General features: G+C 47.9%; 1 protein-coding gene across 2 annotated transcripts in view; it reads left to right on the plus strand.

The window, feature by feature from the left end:
- The first annotated feature begins 209 nt into the window (after positions 1–209).
- The window catches only part of dtx2 (deltex 2, E3 ubiquitin ligase), a 21,731-nt gene continuing 2,495 nt past the window's right edge, over positions 210–19,445 (plus strand). The window contains exons 1-9 of one of the 2 annotated variants that reach the window (XM_083927428.1): positions 210–815; positions 3,415–4,003; positions 6,511–6,569; positions 11,991–12,242; positions 13,826–13,893; positions 14,100–14,267; positions 14,987–15,148; positions 16,736–16,825; positions 18,223–19,445. The exon at positions 18,223–19,445 is cut by the window's right edge and continues 2,495 nt beyond it. In XM_083927428.1, the coding sequence (XP_083783554.1) occupies positions 458–815; positions 3,415–4,003; positions 6,511–6,569; positions 11,991–12,242; positions 13,826–13,893; positions 14,100–14,267; positions 14,987–15,148; positions 16,736–16,825; positions 18,223–18,489 (2,013 nt within the window). In that variant the 5' untranslated portion in view covers positions 210–457 and the 3' untranslated portion in view covers positions 18,490–19,445. The remainder of the gene's footprint in view (positions 816–3,414; positions 4,004–6,510; positions 6,570–11,990; positions 12,243–13,825; positions 13,894–14,099; positions 14,268–14,986; positions 15,149–16,735; positions 16,826–18,222) is intronic. The other variant, XM_083927427.1, reaches the window with a different exon arrangement.

Genomic DNA, 19,445 nt, shown 5'->3' on the forward strand with positions numbered 1-19,445 from the left:
AGGAGCTAAAAGGAGAAAGTTATTTATTATTTACCTATTGTATTGTCTGATTACTTCACCTGTTAATTATGTTTTATTATTATTTTATTTTTGTTTATCTCGCTTTTTATGGATGATGCGTTTACGGGTTTGAGTTGTTGGTTCCCACCGAACGTGCTCTGAATTCCGATTTTCCGCGCCGGTCCCTGAAGGCAGCAGCCGCAGGAGGAGGAGGAGGAAGGACGGAAGCGACCCTGGCAACGGTGCCACAAAGCTCGCGTTATTATCCGCTCAGCCCCGTCAACATGCCCCTAAATGTCCACGGAGGCTTTCTAATAACCCCCCTCTACCTCCAGGCTGCCTCCACAGCGTGTTAACGAGACTAAAATGACATTTTTTCACGGATTTTCTTCGTCGTAGCCACAATCGGTCCGCCAGCTAACTGGAAGCTAGCTGTTGTTAGCTTGTTAGCTTGAACATGGCGATTGTGTCTGGCTCCTGTGCCCGGGTGAACGGCTCCAGAAACGGGCCGTCTGTTTCGGCTACACCCTCCGGATCCGTGGGGCAATCCCAGCCCATGATAGCCGTGTGGGAGTGGCAGGATGACCTAGGCTACTGGCGGCCTTACAGCGGCCAGGTGAGCGGCCACATCGAGCGGAGTTTGGCATCAGCATCCCGGGGCCCGAGAGGAGGCGGTGGAGGTGGTGGTGGTGGTGCTGGAGGAGGAGGACCAGGAGGACCCGGCTCCACGAGCATCTGCCTCGGACAATCAGACCCCAGCCTGTCGCCTTATCTCATTGACATACCGAGCTTGAAACAGTTTCGGCAGGACACAGGTGAGCACACACACACACACACGATATGACATTTAAATCAATACAATCCATTTTTGTATCCTGCCAAATCATAACAACAGTTACCTCCAGACACTTTACCTCAGGGGCAGAGCTCCTGCAGAGCTCCTGCCCTGCATGGTTCAGGTGTCTCCCTGCTCCAAACACACCTGAGTCCAATGATCTGCTCCTTATCAAGCAGGTGCAGCGTGCAGGAGGTGTGATCATCATGGGAATCAGGTGTGTTGGAGGATCCTAAAGCATGCAGGGCAGCAGCTCTGCAGGAGCAGGGTTGGCTACACCTGGTTTACACACAGGGTAGATCTAAACCACACTATGTGACTTACTTATGGTTTAAAGTGACCCAACAATTCCTCCATGAGCAGCAGCAAATCGCAATACCCATAATGATAATCGAAGAACAAGAAGAAGGGGAAGAAGAATTACTTTATAAATCCCGCAAGGGGAAATTCACTCTGTTATTATACATGTCTCTCACTCACACACAAGCCACACACACACACACACACAAACAGGACCTATATACGTGCAATTAATGGAGAGATGTCAGAGCGAGGGGGCTGCCAGTGGATCGGCGCCCCGAGCAGTTGGGGGGGGGTAATAATAATAATAATAATAATAATGTTATACACAGCATGTATCCAGCACTCTTGTGTAAACAGGGGCGGCCTTGGGGTGATCTTTGGTTCTTACCTTTTAAGAAACATGCTAAAAAAAAAGTCACAAATACGCTAAAATGTAGTTTATCAAGTTTCAATTCAATTTTATTTATAGTGTCAAATCATAACGACAGTGATCTGAGGACACTTTACGGAGCAGGTAAAGACCACACTCTATGACTTATTTATGAGGTACTCAGATGCACACCGCAAAGACGTAAACGTAAACATCCAAACAGTCCTAGTTTATTTCCTGTTGCAGTGAATGTGAATGACATCAGCTGACAGGAAGTTACCAGGTTGTTGCCTAGCAATGGGATTCCATTAAAAAGGTCTATATGACACATAACCTTATTTCTTACTGTTATTACACACACACACACACACACACACACACACACACACACACACACACACACACACACACACACACACACACACACACACACACACACACACACACACACACACACAGTGTAAATCTATTGTGTGTAATCTGTTGTATTGTCTTTTTACGTCATCTGTTTATCCTATATTTCATTTTTATCGTTTTACTCGCCTTGTGGATGATTCTCACACACACACACACACACACACACACACACACACACACACACACACACACACACACACACACACACACACACACACACACACACACACACACACACACACACACACACACACACACACACACACACACGTTAAGGTGATAGAAATATGAAAAATCATAACTTTGGTGGTGAATATGATAAAAATGAAGTTAGCACATTCAAGACGACTCTGTAAAATGCTTTTGTGTCCTCTAACGTGTCCGCACAACCTTTCTGTCACCCGTCACGTTGCTGATTCCTTGTTTGTTTATGTTATGTTTTGTTTATTGTAGCTTTAAAGCAGCTGTGGAAGAATTACTTGGAGCTTTAACTAAAGTAATAATGACAAAGTGTAGAAATACTCTGTTAAAATTAAAAGTCCTACGTTCAAAATGTACTTAAATTGCAAAAAGTACTCTATTATAATCCAGTAATACAGGATTATAATATTGAGAGATTAATGCAAATATCACTTTAATGTTGCAGCTGGTAAAGGCCGGGCTAGCTATATTTAATTTATAAGAATATATCCTATTTTGTATTAATAATGTGAATATGTAAAGTAAATAAGAGTAAATGTAGTAAAGTAGAAACAATATTTGCTCTGAAATGAAGTGAAGTAGAAGAATAAAGCAGCATTAAAGTAAATTACCCAAATAATAAGTACCTCAAAATGCACTTAAATTACAAAAAGTAAAAAAGTTCTCTATTATAATCCAGTAATACAGGATTGTAATATTGAGATTAATGTAAATATCACTTTCATGTTGCTGCTGGTAAAGGCAGGGCGAATTGTATTTAATCTATAACAATGTATCCTATTTTATTTGTTAACATTTTGCATTAATATGAATATGTAAAGTAAAAAGTACAATATTTGCTCTGAAATGTAGTGAAGTAGAAGAATAAAGCAGCAATAAATTAAATTACCTAAATAATAAGTAGTTCAAAATGTGCTGCGCTTCGCTAACTGGTGCAAAGTCATTTAAATGCAACTGAACAAAGACAAAATAGTGCTTATAACAACCGTGTTATGATGTTTACGTTATTGACGTCTCAGAATCAGAAAGATGCTTCTTGCCAAGTGTGTTTTCACATTCAGGGGATTTCCCGCGGTGTCTGCTGCACGGAAATACTCAAATTAAATAAACAATAAGCAAAGTGCTGCAGTCAGGAACACGGATAAAAGAATTACCACACGAATCTGAGAACAAAACTGTATTTATATTCAATTTAACACACTTTTTAGCTGAAAATGTGGATTTATTTTCCACAAAACGTAGTTTTAATTCACTGCGTTTAGTAAAAAATGTTCTTTTTTGATTGCAGGAAAGACGCGGTCAGTTCGCCGGTCCCTGTTCGCCCAGTCGTCGGGCCTCGGCAGCGGGGTCTACTGGGAATGGCTCAACGACGAAGGAGGGTGGACTCCGTATGAGACCCGGACCTCCATCCTCCTGGAGCACAGCTATCGGGCCCGCCAAGGCACGGCGGACCTGGGCCCCCACGGATACAATTACATCGTGGATCTCACGTCCCTCGCCCAGGTGAACAAAGCGACGGGCTTCAGGCGGCAGGTCCGACGGCAGTGCAACCTCCCTTACCCGCTGGCCTCCTCGGGCCCCCCGGCCATCCCCTCGGGCCCCGCTTGCTCCTGCCAGCAGTGTTTGAGCCACAGCAGCACGGGACCCATGCCCAGCCGCTCACGACATTCCTTTTCGTCGGGCAGTCTGAACCGGCCCAGTCTTCAAGCGACGGGACGGGCTGCGGCGGCTCACCCCACCTCTGTCTACTCGCCGTACCCGAGGAGACCCCTCTCTGTGGGGGGGATGTCCTGGGGCAGCCCCTGGCCTCCACCTTCCTCTGGCAGTCAGCTGTCTGCACCGCTTCTGAACAGCTCCACCAGTGTCAACGGGTTAAGGTCGGTATCTGATTGGTGCGTCGGATTGTGATGGGGTTAGTCCGTAGTAGTTCGCCGACCCGGGATGCGTGTCGTGGGACCCCTCTCCACCCTTTCCTCCCCCTCTCCTTTGTCTTTGTCGTCCGTTTCCACTCCGACTTCTATCTCGTGAAACAGGAATGTCATAAAAAAGTGCCCGTGGCGTCGGGCCCGCGACGGTATGTTTGCTTTGGCTCAGTCCCTGCGAGTCTTGTCTGTGTCACGCAGCCTTCCTCTCTCCCCCGTTCCTAACGGCACAGACGAACGCTCTCAAAGAAGAACTGCTCACTGAAGTGACACAATGAATATGCAGCTCACTCACGGCTTCCCTCGGCTCTAATTAGCTTTTATTTAGTGTATTTTCAACCACTGAAAATGAATAATCCATCATCTGCAACCTCAGATGGTGGATGACGGGGTCGCGGGGGCCGGAGCCGGTCCCAGCTGACACTGGGGGTTACACCGTGGACAGGGCACCAGTCTGTCGCAGCGCACACAGAGACAGACAGACAGACATTCACACTGTCAGGGGTGCATTAGAGTCATCATTAGCAGCTGCTTGTCTTTGGACTCTGGGAGGAAGCCGGCGAACCCACGCAATGAACGTGCAAACTCCACACAGAAGGGGATATGTAGAGTAAATATCAGCAGAACTGTGTCACCAGTCGGACATTTTTGGGATTAAATTCAATCAAACGAATTAAAACCAAGTAACTAAACTAAACTAATGTTCAGAGTTCATTTAATGGAGTTAAACTAAAGTCTAACTTCTTCGCTTTGCAACCAAATCAAAGTAAAAGTCAACTTTATTGTCAATTCTTCACATGAACGAGACGTACAAGGAATCGAAATGTCCTTTCTCACTCTCCCACGCGCAGACTAGACAAGACAAAGACACAACGGTGAGTGACACAACATGAATTATCTAACTGCTATAGTAACAACAAAACAATAATAATAAAAATAATAATAAAGTGCAGACGGCGGCATAGTAGTGCAAAACGATTGATAGCAGCAGGTCAATATATGCAATTTGCATGTAGTCATTTTCTGTGCGTCTGTTATGAGTTGAGGACGTCTCTTGGGGGGCAGATTTTTATCTTCCGGACGCCCTGCAGGGTCGGGCTGAGGGTAGAGAGGGGAGAGAGTTGGCCTGGTTTATCTTTGTGTGAACCAGAGCGCTCAAAAGGACGCTAACACGCTGAATTAGCCGCGTGCTAACCCTTTAGATCTCCTCTCCGTAAACACTGGAGCTACTGGTCGGCCACATTAACATCAGTGTTGTCCAAACTTCAGCCCTTCACAATAAAAGTCCATCAATGTTGTCCAAACTTCAGCCCTTCACAATAAAAGTCCATTAATGTTGTCCAAACATCCAGGACCAAACTTCAGTCCTTCACAATAAAAGCCCATCAATGTTGTCCAAACATCCAGGACCAAACTTCAGTCCTTCACAATAAAAGCCCTTCAATGTTGTCCGAACTTCAGTCCTTCACAATAAAAGCCCATCAATGTTGTCTAAACATCCAGGACCAAACTTCAGTCCTTCACAATAAAAGCCCTTCAATGTTGTCTAAAAATCCAGGACCAAACTTCAGTCCTTCACAATAAAAGCCCATTAATGTCGTCCAAACTTCAGTCCTTCACAATAAAAGCCCATCAATGTTGTCCAAACATCCAGGACCAAACTTCAGTCCTTCACAATAAAAGCCCTTCAATGTTGTCTAAACATCCAGGACCAAACTTCAGTCCTTCACAATAAAAGTTCATCAATGTTGACCAAACTTCAGTCCTTCACAATAAAAGCCCATCAATGTTGTCTAAAAATCCAGGACCAAACTTCAGTCCTTCACAATAAAAGCCCATGCCCTCAGAAGATACTGGGCCCATTGTTCAGCCTGTTTGCTCATTTGTAAATCATTGTAAACGTTAGCGTTTGTGTGTTTCGGTCTCAAAACGAGCAACTGGGAGATTTTTGAATCACCGTTTTGCACTATTGTTTGGCTTTTTATAGCCTAAACTGTTTAATGTAAAAAGTAATGACCAGAAATAACTGTTGTGGATCTAAATAACCGGCTCCATTACACTTGAGTAAACGTCTTCTCTGTGACGGCTGCTGCGTCGCACGGTTAGCACATTGGCTGACCACGTAGATGCAACTAGAGAGTCACGCGCTCTAGTTGCATCGTGGTCATGCAGTGAGTTTGTTTATGTGTCAGGAGCTCCTAGTTTAACTGGCTGCTCGGGCTCATTTCTTCAGCCACTTAAGTAAAAAGGTAAATAAACCTCTGCAGCTTTAAATTTCTCTCTTGATGTGGTGCCAAAGCTCTTCCCCCGCGTCACTGTACTTAAAGTGTTCTAATTGCGTGAAGTGGATTGGAAACAGAAATCGTTGTGAGTCTTTGTTTAGTTCTTCCTGCCGGCCGGCTTCATTGTTGCTGTGTTTCGCTATTGACTGAATGTCCCTGTGCTTGTTTCCTGTCCTGCAGTGTTCCTTCCATCTCCGTGCAGCTGAACGGATCCACCAGCGTCAGCTCTGCCCTGGCAGGTAAAACGGGTCACTCGCCATCCATCCTGACTCCTGACTCTAACCTCTGCTCTTCTTCTGCAGCACACAGGTTTTTTTTAAGTGGAGTGTTTGTGGGTTTATGTGCTTTTTCCTCTGCATTTGTCCTGTGAGCGTCAGTCTGTTTAGGAGCTCGCCACGGGACGGCAGGAAAAGTTAGGGCGCACTCACACTGTCCTTCCGCACCGCGCCCCCGGGCTTTAGGGTACTTGTCCCCCCCCTGATTGATGACGTCATCGCGATGCGTGGCTTTGTTTCCAAATCTTTCCGTAGACCTCAGAGTTTTTGTGCGTCTTGTCGACTGTTTTTGAATCTTTTCATCGACCAAATCTGCAGTAAACACTCCACCTCCGCATCACACCAACGTGAACCTTTCACCGCCATTGTTTGAAATGTCCGCGCATGGTCCCTCCTTCTTTTTTCTACGTCCCAACAGGCGCACAGGAAATGACCTCAGAACCGCCGTAGGCCTCGTGCTCGCAAACGTGTGCACGCTCGTGCTCGTACACGTGCAAACGTGCTTTACTAAAGCCCACCTCTCCCAAACGGGCCGTGGACGGCAAGCGTGCCGCTCCTAGACGTGGTACGGTTGCACTCACACTGGTCAAAGGAACCAGACTTTAGCCGGGGAACGTGCTGGGGCACGGTACGGAGGCACAGTGTCAGTGCTTTGCTTCGTACTTTGAATAGGCTACTACTAATTTATTGAATTTTACGGAAAAGCCGTAAAAATGACTTTGGTTTGCCAAAATTAATCGAGGAAATACTGACGTAAACTGCAGCTAGTTCACTGGTCAAGTCACTCGTGAGGATATTCACGTTAGTCACGATCGTCATGACATACAAATTCATTCATTCATCTTCAACCTCGGGGTCCTGGTGGGCTGGAGCTGATCCCAGCTGACATCGGGCGTGAGGCGGGGTCCACCCTGGACAGGACGCCAGTCTATCACAGGACACATAGAGACGAACAGAGACAGACAACCATTCACACCTACGGGTGATTTAGAGTCATCAATGAACCGAACACCTGCACGTCTTTGGACTGTGGGAGGAAACCGGAGAACCCGGAGAAAACCCACGCAGACACAGGGACAACATGCAAACTCCACACAGAAGGGCCCCAGCTGGGATCAAACCAGGAACCCTCTCGCTGTGAGGCGACAGTGCTAACCACTACACGATTTTTGTCCAATCCTTATTAAGACCAGCTTGTCACAAAAAAGCTACAGGGGGTTAAAAAAAAAAAAAGTATCAATAAAACAATTTCCCTTTTTATTCTTTGAACCATCTGACAGACGTTCCACGAGCGATATCATCCCGTTTGTTACAGCAGAACAGATAAAAAACCACACACACACACACACAGGCTTGTTTTCAGCGAGAGCCGACACCAGCTCCCTCACGCTGTGCACAGCGTTTGGCCCCGGATGCGAAGGCGTGATTAACGTCAGGATTCAGCCTTTATCCTGTACGACAGCTGTCGTCCCACAGCTCCAGCCGACTCCGCGTTTTTGCATGATGGCTGGAGGCTTAACAACATAATAGATGGGACTAAGAAATCCATTACGCCTCCATAAAGGGAACGCATTAACTCGGATCCATTGCATTTCAGATAACTTTGGATGTTGTTGGTGTAAAATATAAATCAGTGATGTGAACTACTACATGTCCCTGACGGATGTCCCACGCAGCCCAACACTTCAACCGCACCTTATTATTGCTGTTGTACAATAACTGGCAGAAGCATCAGCGCGCGTGTTTTGTATTTCCTTCTCATCACATTTCGTTTGCATGCTTCCTGTTCCTTATAGGGCGCACTCACACTGTCCTTCCGCACCGGGCCAAAACAGGTTTTGCGGGTAAAGCCTAGTGCGTTTGACCAGTGTGACTGCAACCGCTCCGCGCATAACTGCGGCACGTTTGCCGTCCACAGCCCGTCTGAGAGAGGTGGGCTTTTGTAGAGCGCGTTTGCACATGTACGAGCATGAGGCCTACGGCGGTTCTGAGGTCATTTCCTGTGCGCCTGTTGGGACGTAGAAGAAAAAAAAATGACAGACCATGCGCGGACATTTAACAACAACAACAATGGCGGTGAAAGGTTCACGTTGGTGTGATGCGGAGGTGGAGTGTTTACTGCAGATTTGGTCGATGAAAAGATTCAAAAACAGTCGACAAGACGCACAAAAACTCCGAGGTCTACGGAAAGATCTGGAAACAAAGCCACGCATCGCCATGACGTCATCAATGCGTGTGACGTGTTACGGCGTGATGACGTATAGGCAGCAAGAAGCATTCTCCGAGGCCCAGGTAGTGTGAGTACAAACGGGCCTGGAGGGGGGGACAAGTACCCTAAAGCACGGGGCACGGGACGGAGGCACAGTGGGAGTGCACCCATAGATGAACTGTGCGTTTCTGTTATTTGGCCGTCACACGTGGCTCTTTGTTGCATCATGGAGATCCCTGCTCTCTCTCAGCTCCTCCTCAAAGATATTTGGATTATTCGCAATAAAAAGGAAACTTTCAGCACATCCCTAAATTAAAAATAGCCTCAGCTCCCACAGAGTTACTGAAAAACACTTTGCCTGTTCATTACGCGCAGCTCAGCAAAATCAGAAACCATCTTGCTGTCATTTCATCGTGTTTGAATATCACAAGAGGAGAATATAACTCAATTAAATCTTATTTAAAGTGCCAAATCATAACCAGTTATCTCAGGACACTTTACAGAGTAGGTAAAGACCACACTCTATGACTTATTTATGATTTACACAGACCCAACAATTCCCCCGTAGAGTACGGTGGCGTTGAAAACCTTCACTATAACAGACAGGAACGTCAGGCAGACCCAGCTCTGTGGAGGACGGACATCTGTCCAGATCTGACTTGATCCTCGTGCCCAATAGGACGATTGCACGATCAAAGACATATCACATAGCACGTTAATCAAAAAGATCCACACACCGAGCAGCAACCAGGGAGCCACTTGGTGTGCAGTTCTACTTGTTTCAATTAGCATAAATAAATAGACCACTTAGGGCGCACTCACAATGTCCTTCCGCACCGTTCCCCGTGCTTTTGGGTCCTTGTTCCCCCCTCCAGGCCCGTTTGTACTCGCACTACCTGGGCCTCGGAGAATGCTTCTTGCTGCCCATCGACCAAATCTGCAGTAAACACTCCACCTCCGCATCAAGATAGTTCATTGACTTTGACACCCCTGCTATAGAGCCTCACTATGGAGTAATAAGGTGGACCTATTTGCAAGAGCCAACACTATACTCAGTAAAGTAAACATGCATGCGTTGATAAGCTCTGACAGTTCATTGCAAAATAATGACGTCGGACTCGCGCTTCTGCACTAGAGGAAACAGAAAAACAGGTGAAAACAGTCCATCCTGTCTGTAAAATGGTTATTTCAGGTGGGTGGAAACACCAGTGACACAATTATTAACATGACTACACCGGCAGAGTATTTGTTTTGGTGAGGCAGACTAGTTTTATGAGCTCAAGACGACGGCGCACCTGAGGTGAACACAGAAGAGGAACCGACGTGTTCAACGGCGAAATAAGTTGTTGATTTATGCCCGAGTGGCGCCGTGCTATGAGTGAATCCTGCACGCGCCGCTGTGGGTGTATTACCGTCGGCGTGTCGGACATTACGGTCGCCTCCTTAACGTCTCGGGGGAAACTTGTGAAGCCGAGCTCGGTCCCTTTATAACCCGGGACCCGCTCCGTGCAGCAGGGGAACTTGGGTATTATTTTTATAATGACAAAGTGGCGTCTGCTAGGATTTCATACCTGTGATTTAATGACACAAGGCCACACATTCAATGCTGTGGCTTTCCTGCAGTTCAACACATTGCATTGCAGTGTGATGCTGTATGTCAGCAGGCAGGCAGTGTTGTAATTGTCATAAATTGGCAGAATTGACATGCAAAGTGAACGCTCACTCTTCTTTCTTTCTTTCCCTTCTGCTGCACACTTCTCAAATTATAACTGGGTTCCTCGGCTGCGATAAGCCGACTGAATCAATACAATCAGCCCGGATGAAACTGGTGGACCGGAACCTCATTAGTGCGAAGCACCGCACCGTGACTTTGGCGATTCATTTAGAGTGGAAGGTCAGTCGTGCGGTGTCTTCTCCAAATGTAGAGAAATGAACAATAGTGGCAGTTCAGCTCCAGTGTTAAAAGGAATGCGGTAAATACTGCAGCACCAGCTGGGAGGAGAGTTTACGTAGATGACGTATTTGCTCGTCATAAGCACAACATTCAGTATACAGTAGGTGACTGAGGCGCCCTCCCACTGTGCGTCCGTCCCGTGCCCCGTGCTTTAGGGTCCTTGTCCCCCCCTCCAGGCCCGTTTGTACTCACACTACCTGGGCCTCGGAGAATGCTTCTTGCTGCCTATACGTCATCACGCCGTAACACGTCACACGCATTGATGACGTCATGGCGATGCATGGCTTTGTTTCCAGATCTTTCCGTAGACCTCGGAGTTTTTGTGCATCTTGTCGACTGTTTTTAACAGCCGGACGTGGCTAACAGTGATTAGCTCGGGGCAGTACGGTGAAGGCATTCAAAGGTCTTTCTTAACCATTAATGCTGCTGAAAATAACAGCAAACCTCTGCAGCAGCATGAGAAGAGTCTCTACACAGAACATGTTGCTGTGTGCCTTCGTTGCGGAGTCTGTGCTAATGTTGCTATCGAGTTCTGCTTCCCGTTTTTTAAAACTGGACAAAATGGCCGCTATTCTAACAACATCGTCAGGTTTCAACAAACGTAAGCAACTCTCACCGTCACTGTGAGGTGAGAGATAGTTTGAGGTGGTCCTGTGTAACTTCACGTCACGTTCAGCTTTTCTTGGAGATGTCAGAATAGTGCTGCTGAAGATGATCAGGGTTGATCTTAGCTCGGCTGTGCCGGGTCTGCATCACTGAGCTCTGTCACAGGGAACGTGGCTGTCGTCATGTTAAACCATTCCTCACAGTCTGCTGATTGATCCGTCTGACTTCCAGCTTCTGGGCACCGTCGATTCTCTCTGGATCTTTTCCAGACGCCCAAGATAACTCGTGGTTTTCACTTAGCTCGTGGATTAATGCTAACTTTACAACGGAGGCCCGATCGATCAAAAAGAAGACGCACAAGAACAGAGTCGAGAAATAAACAAGAGGCCACACGCTAAATGTGATCACTTTGGTTTGTACTTGATGTGTGTGTGTGTGTGTGTGTGTGAACGAGGGACGCATCAGTTGCTGCAACATTTCTCATACCTTTGATTTGTTCCTTTCTGCTCCTGCATATCTCCACTTGCTCTCGACCCTCACCTGCCCCACTCTGCCCCGCCCCATCCCATCCCACCTCAACCCCCACCCCACCCCACCCTACCCTACCCTGCTCCAGGCATGGCCTCCATTTTGATGTCAGCAGTGGGACTCGGCGTGCACTTCACCAATGCCCCCCTCCCTCAGCAGCAGCAGCAGCAGCAGCTACAGCAGCAGCTACAGCAGCAGCTACAGCAGCAGCAACCTGCTCCTTTCTCTCTTCCTCCTCCTCTCCTCCCCCCAGCCAGCAGGCCCAGCAAGCCCCACAGCAGCAGCAGCAGCAGCAGCAGCAGCAGTTCAGTTAGGAGAGCAAAGAGGCAGCACAGGAGAGGTAGCTACCACGTCACCGGCCCTTCCGCCACCTCTTTTTCCTCCATCGTTCTCTTTTGGTCCCGTTATCACCACCACCACCACCACCACCACAGGCTTGGGGGACATCTCACCCTGCATCAACTCCCTTTCATTCGTCTTCATGTGTTCATAGTGTGTGTTCACACCACTCCACGTTCGTTCTGCAGCTGCTTTTTGCGCAACTGTCAAACGCGGAGATGAGTCTGACCCGGGTGCTCTGAACGGACTCGTGTGAATCAGATGTTACGGACCTCTACTACCCCCCCCCCCCCCCTTAAAACAACCTTCCAGCTTCTCTGCAGTCGTGTGCAACGCTGCCTTAAGCCGTGTAAATCAAAACCTGTGTGTTTAATGTATGAATCCTACGCTCTGACTAATAACGAAGATATCCCAGGAGCCACTGCTGCATCGATGAACCGATCGTAATCGTGTTAAACGGCAGATATTTTGTTAATTGATTAGCGAGGGTGTGTTGATATGGACATCTTCTATCCCATTACAGGTCATTTCATATAACTATATAACAGTGTAGCACGTTTTCTGGTGATTCAGTAGTGTTTTGACCAGAGATGCAACGATTAATCGATTAGTTGTCGACTTTTAAATCGCCAACTGTTAATCGATTGAATGCGTTTGAGTCATTTTCAGCTTCCTGAATAAACCATAGACCTAGAAAATAATAATAATAGTAACAACAGTTAGCTGCAGCCCCACGATTTAAGTCGTTTAAGTCATTGTTCAAGCAGAAAATGCAAAAACCTTGATGATTCCACCTCGATTAAACTGGTGTTTATACTGTTGGCCATCACAAACACACACCGTTCTGTACTGGTGATTTATTGGATTTGAAATGTCGAGCGTCGCTCCATCGCCGCCTCCATTTCTGCCCGATTTTTTTCATCTGCATCGCCGCGACCAGAACGTCCACCTCCTGCACACTCGCTGTCCGACACTTTTAACTAGAATCCCTGCTCTTGAACTCATCACGGGACGCATCAGACACACAAAGCATTTAACTAAAAAAGGTGTTTATATCTGGAAACATCAGTGAATTTTACAAATATCCGACCTCCCAACTTCTCCCAAAGTCTGGAGTTAAATGGAGCCGTCTGCAGCAATAAACTCAAAACAGTTGAACGTTAATTTCAGCTTTCAGATGTTTGCTTCCTAAACAGACTTGACGTGCGTGTGTGTGTGTGTGTTTGTGTGTGTGTGTGATATGGAGACGCACTAAATGTCCGTATCCACCCCTCATGGTTCATCCTGTCGTCCTGCATCAGCTCCCTCTCTGGTTTAACGTGTTTGCATGTTTTACATCCTTGTAACTTTGAAACTTGTAGCTCGTGTATTTGTATGTAGCTGAGGTAGAAAGAGCAGGAATCGATGCTTGTTTACCTCTAAACCGAGCTTGTGAATGACTCGATATCATGAAGGAAATTTCCTTTCATCTCACCAGAGCCTCATCTTCTCCGTACGGCAGTTTGTCGGCATCCCCGTTTCAGGGTCCGGCCCGTTGCAGCTCATTCATCACTGTGCTCTCTCTCTCTTTTCTCCCTCTCCCAGTCTCCGCTCAGAGACCCGAGGAGGTGATTCAGCGCTACATGGAGGTCGTTGCCGGAGCACCAGACGAGGTAAATGTTTCACAGAGAGGGTTTTTTTTTTGCTCCCAGACGTCACAAAAGTCATTTCTGGGGTTTTCTCCAGGCAAATGAGTCGGCGTTTTTAGGGATTAGCATTTTGATAAGTCGTTCCTGTGGCTGTAAGCGCTCGCTGGCTTTAAACTTTGGAAAGTTTGTATTCTGTGACACTGAACACATTCCCCGGGTTTCCCCCTCAGGACTGCATCATCTGCATGGATCAGCTGTCCAATCCATCCGGCTACGAGACGCCGTCCACGGAGGAGGGCGGCCAGAGCATCCTGCCCGGCACTGTGGGGAAATTCATCAAATGTGGACACACCCTGCACATGCTCTGCATGCTCGCCATGTACAACAACGGAACAAAGGTACACGACTGGAAATCTAAAGTATTTTTTAAACGTGCAGTCGGCAACATTTGTTTGATCATATTCCCTGAAACCGACGCTCTGCTCCGATAGAACAACATGAATCATCCGTTTAAAAAAAGAAACGAGCCTCTACGTGCACCTAGAGCGCCCGTATCATCCTGTCCACTCAGCACAGTTCACACTTCGTGCACACGCCACAGACCCCGCCCCCCCTCCCCCCTCACGCATGTTACAATATCACAGGCACACGCCTCAAGCTAGCATACGCTAAATGACGTTAGCCGTTGCTATCTATGAGTAAGTTAGCCAGCCTACTTCCATGTAGCGTTTACTCCATGCTGTTTAATGAGAGAAGAGACGGGCACAGGAATTTGTTGCACGTGCACTGACGAGCACTCGATGGGAGGGAGGAGGAGGAGCTCAGTGGTAAAAAGGGGAGGGGCGTGAGAGCTGGAAACATTCAAAATTGACTGAGTCAACTCCATCTGCCAGACTTGCAGTTTTAAATGTGGACCACTAACCCTAATGTTAGTCGTGACAAACGTTAGGTTACGCACACGCACACACACACACACCTTCGTACTCTGTACCGGTTAATGAGCACAGAGATAAAGTGTCTCGTTGAGGGAAACCAAAGAAAACCAAAGTGTCTTTGTTGGATCGATGAATGTTGAAGCAGGCTAACATCGGTCGTCTGGTTTGGTGTTTCTCCTCAGGACGGCAGTCTGCAGTGCCCCTCGTGTAAGACAATCTACGGAGAGAAGACGGGCACCCAGCCCAAAGGCAAGATGGAGATTTACAGCATCGCTCAGTCGCTGCCGGGCCACCCAGACTGCGGCACCATCCAGATCATCTACAGCATACCGCCTGGCATACAGGTACGTCTGCAGCAGGGGCAAGCGCCACATCCTGTCCCTCACAATAACACAACGGGGAGTCGTCTGATAACGACAACATTCTGACCTCAGGACACAAACAAAACTAATGCAGCTATAAAAAGGGGTCGCAGTACCGCAAATGTGTTTCATCACTTAAACGCCACCCAGTGCTCAACACTGCAGTCACGCCAGCGTCCTCTCGGGCAAAAATACAGTTTTTTTTTTTTAATTTAACCTTTAATGTAACCAGATAAAAAAGCCATTGAGCTCAGGATCTCTCTGGAGCCGATCCCAGCTGACATCTGGCGTGAGGGGGGTCCACCCTGGACAGGACGCCAGTCTATCACAGGACACATAGAGACGAACAGAGACAGACAACCATTCACACCTACGGGTGATTTAGAGTCATCAATGAACCCAACACCTGCACGTCTTTGGACTGTGGGAGGAAACCGGAGAACCCGGAGAAAACCCACGCAGACACGGGGACAACATGCAAACTCCACACAGAAAGGCCCCAGCCGGGATTCAAACCAGGAACCCCCTTTGCTGTGAGGCGACGGTGCTAACCACTACCCCACCGTGTCGCCCATAAGTCAGTCAGTCAATAATAAATAAATCATTCCACCGGCTGTTATAAGCACCTGGGGAAGCCTGGGAAGGGCTAATTTTTTCATGTTCACCCATTAACGATAAAAAAAACAATAATAAGAACGTTTATATAAAACATGACATGAGCAACCACTGCCTGTGAACTGTATTCAAGAGGAAAAATGAATTGAAAATGTCAAATGCAATAAGAAAGAACACGTTTCAGTGAGCAGCAGACCTCCTCAGAGTGTCACTTGGACACTATCAGGACATTTGGATGTGGAATTTCAAAATAAAAGCCCTCCACAATGTCATATACCGGGTAAATATAGATTGTTTACCAGAATGATGATCATAGATGTGAACCAAAAGGGTTATTTTAGAGAGAATAGTGATATTTATCATATCATAGTCTGCACAGTGAGCGACCACTCTGATTTTATTTTACAGGATCATTCGCTGCAACATGGGAACATAAACGTGGGGTTTTTAAGCACAGTGGTTTCTCTTCCTGGACCAAAACTCTAATTTAAAAGTGTGGGAGTCACATTATAGTCCTTCAGAGTGTTGCATTGTGGGTAGTCTTTTGTTAGAGACCCAAATGTGAGAAAGGAAGTTTAAATTTCATGCTCTACTTCTGGATAAAGGATCAGGAGGCTCACGTCGTCTAAGGGTGTTTTTCATAAGCGGGTGTTGGAAAAGGACCAGCGCGGGACTTTTCACACACAAGTTTGGAGGAGGGAGCCGTAAATGAAGGACTGGAGGACTGAAGCTCAGTCACTGAGACTCTCCAAAGATCTTTTTTCCACAGTGACGCCGTCCTTCTGTTCCTCTCCGTGTCCGTAACCAGAGAAACACGAAGCAGAATCAGATTTGTATCGAGCCGTTTGTCCGCGGATGCCTCTGACTGTCATTAGTTTGTTGTATTGTTCCGAGAGCTCTCTGTTATTAAACTCTACACTTTCATCAGTCCTGTTTTTGTCTCTCCCCCTGCAGGGCCCGGAGCATCCCAACCACGGGCAGCCGTACACGTGCAGAGGCTTCCCTCGCTTCTGCTTTCTACCAGACAACGACAAAGGCAGGAAGGTACAGAGGCACACGTGCACAGACGCTTATGTTCCCTACGGCTCAATCCAGAAGAATTGATCCGCACAGTTTACCCGTGTCAGGAGGGGCATTAGGGACGAGTCTCCGTGTGTTATGAGTGTGTCATCGTCTGCTGCCGTTCACTGGAGCAATGCGTCAACGCGGCCGCAATTATGAGCCGGGGGAGCCGCGAGGCAGGAGGTCTATACGCCATAAAAATAACTCAGCATTTCTCGTTGAATCTTGGGTCGCACCCCCACTGTTCCTCCGTACCGTGCCCCAGCACGTTTCACAGCTAAAGTCTGGTTCCTTTGACCAGTGTGAGTGCAAGTGTACCGCGTCTAGGAGCGGCACGCTTGCCGTCCACGGCCCGTTTGGGAGAGGTGGGCTTTTGTAAAGCACGTTTGCACGTGTACGAGCACGAGCGTGCGCATGTGTACGAGCATGAGGCCTACGGCGGTTCTGAGGTCATTTCCTGTGCGCCTGTTGGGACGTAGAAAAAAGAAGGAGGGACCATGCGCGGACATTTCAAACATTGGCGGTGAAAGGTTCACGTTGGTGTGATGCGGAGGTGGAGTGTTTACTGCAGATTTGGTCGATGAAAAGATTCAAAAACAGTCGACAAGACGCACAAAAACTCTGAGGTCTACGGAAAGATCTGGAAACAAAGCCACGCATCGCCATGACGTCATCAATGCGTGTGACGTGTTACGGCGTGATGACGTATAGGCAGCAAGAAGCATTCTCCGAGGCCCAGGTAGTGTGAGTACAAACGGGCCTGGAGGGGGGGACAAGGACCCTAAAGCACGGGGCACGGGACGGAGGCACAGTGGGAGGGTGCCCTAAATGAAATTTGAAACGTGTAATGTTAAATATTCTTAAAGTCCCAGTCGGCAACATTTGTTTGATCAGATTCACTGAAGCCGACTGTCTGCATCCGGTTTTAGAAAAAAATCGTGTCTCTACGTTTGTTTTGCAAAAACCCACCACGCCCGTATCATCCTGTCCTCTCAGCACATATCACAGTTCGTGCACACACCACAGATCCCCCCCTTCCCTGCTCACACATGTTACAACATCACAGGCACACGCCTCAAGCTAGCATACGCTAAATGACGTTAGCAGTTGCTATCTATGAGTAAGTTAGCCAGCCTACCTCCATGTAGCGTGTACTCTGCTGTTTAATGATGAGAGAAGAGACGGGCGCGTTCACAGGAATCTGGTGCACATGCACTGACGAGCACTCGACGGGAGGGAGAGGAGGAGCTCGGTGGTAGAGGGGGAGGGGCGTGAGAGTTGGGAACATTCGAAATTTCACTAACAGATTTATCGTCTCCACTCTGAAGTGTGTCTGTTAAAGCTGTGACTGACACCGGCTCCTCCGTGTCTCTCCAAAGGTGCTGGAGCTGCTGAAGGTGGCGTGGATGCGGCGCCTCATCTTCACCGTGGGAACGTCCAGCACCACGGGGGAGCCCGACACCGTGGTGTGGAACGGCATCCACCACAAGACTGAGATGATGTCCAACCTGTCGGGCCACGGCTACCCCGACCCCAACTACCTGGACAATGTTCTGTCGGAGCTGGCCTCTCAGGGCGTCACAGAGGACTGCTTCAAACCTCCGGGCGGCGCCGGCTGTGGCGGCGGCGCCGGCTGCAGCAGCTAGGCCACCGCGCCGAGCTGAGCTTCACACACACACACACTGCTGACCGCCGAGCCAAAGCGGCCGGGCGGTCCCTCTGCGATCTCTGTCTGTACTTAAGTGAAGTCATGGAGCGAGCGACGGGGGAGGACGGGAGCTGGGAAACGTGAAGCGTCTCTGGAAGGACACGGCGTGGCGCCCTGACATTCCTGCTCATCCCAGAAAAATAAAGGCTCCTCGTACTTGAGCCGCTTTCTTTTAATCACCACATCATGTTTTTGCCCCCCCCCCATCGTCTGTGTCCAGTTCCCAGGAGAACGGCAGCTTCCACCGGAGATCTCTCTCATTAAGCACTTTAGTTCGAACATTTAGTGCATTTAGCTGACGACACGTGCGTTTATGTGTGTGTGCGTGTGTTCGATTCCCTGGTAGAAACGGCTGCGAACTTGTTTCCAAAATTGGGAAGTTATGCAATTAAAGAAGTGTCTCTGCGCTCGGCACAAAGACACTCGTCACACTGAAACTTCTCGTAGCAAAGTGAGAATATATTCGCCTGTTGGACGAGAGGAAGTGTAAATACGATAAAAACACATGAACGAGACTAAAACACACAAAGTTCAGGATGACGTTCGTTTGTTGACGTTAAGGAGAGCTGCACCGAACCGTCTCGGCGTTCGAACGCTGATCAGCTTCTACTTCCTGTTTGAAACTTTATGTCCCAGCGTCACATAAAGACTCACGAACACGGGTTTCCAGCGGCGGCTGCTGAGGAAACATCCCCGCTCACTCCAGATTTGAACCAACATCTCTACGTCGTCTCTGCGTAAGTCCAGTCACATCATCACTGGAGAGCCAGAGCGAAGCCGAGCTGACACGTCGGGTGCAAACAGCTCAACACCTTTAACTCAAGACTCTTAGGGTCGTGTCTTTGTAATGCTCCTTTAAGGCCGAGTTCATTATTCCAGCATTATTTCAGGTCC

This window comes from Echiichthys vipera (genome assembly GCF_963691815.1).
Source record: "Echiichthys vipera genome assembly, chromosome: 14".
NCBI classification, from domain to species: Eukaryota; Metazoa; Chordata; class Actinopteri; order Perciformes; family Trachinidae; genus Echiichthys; species Echiichthys vipera.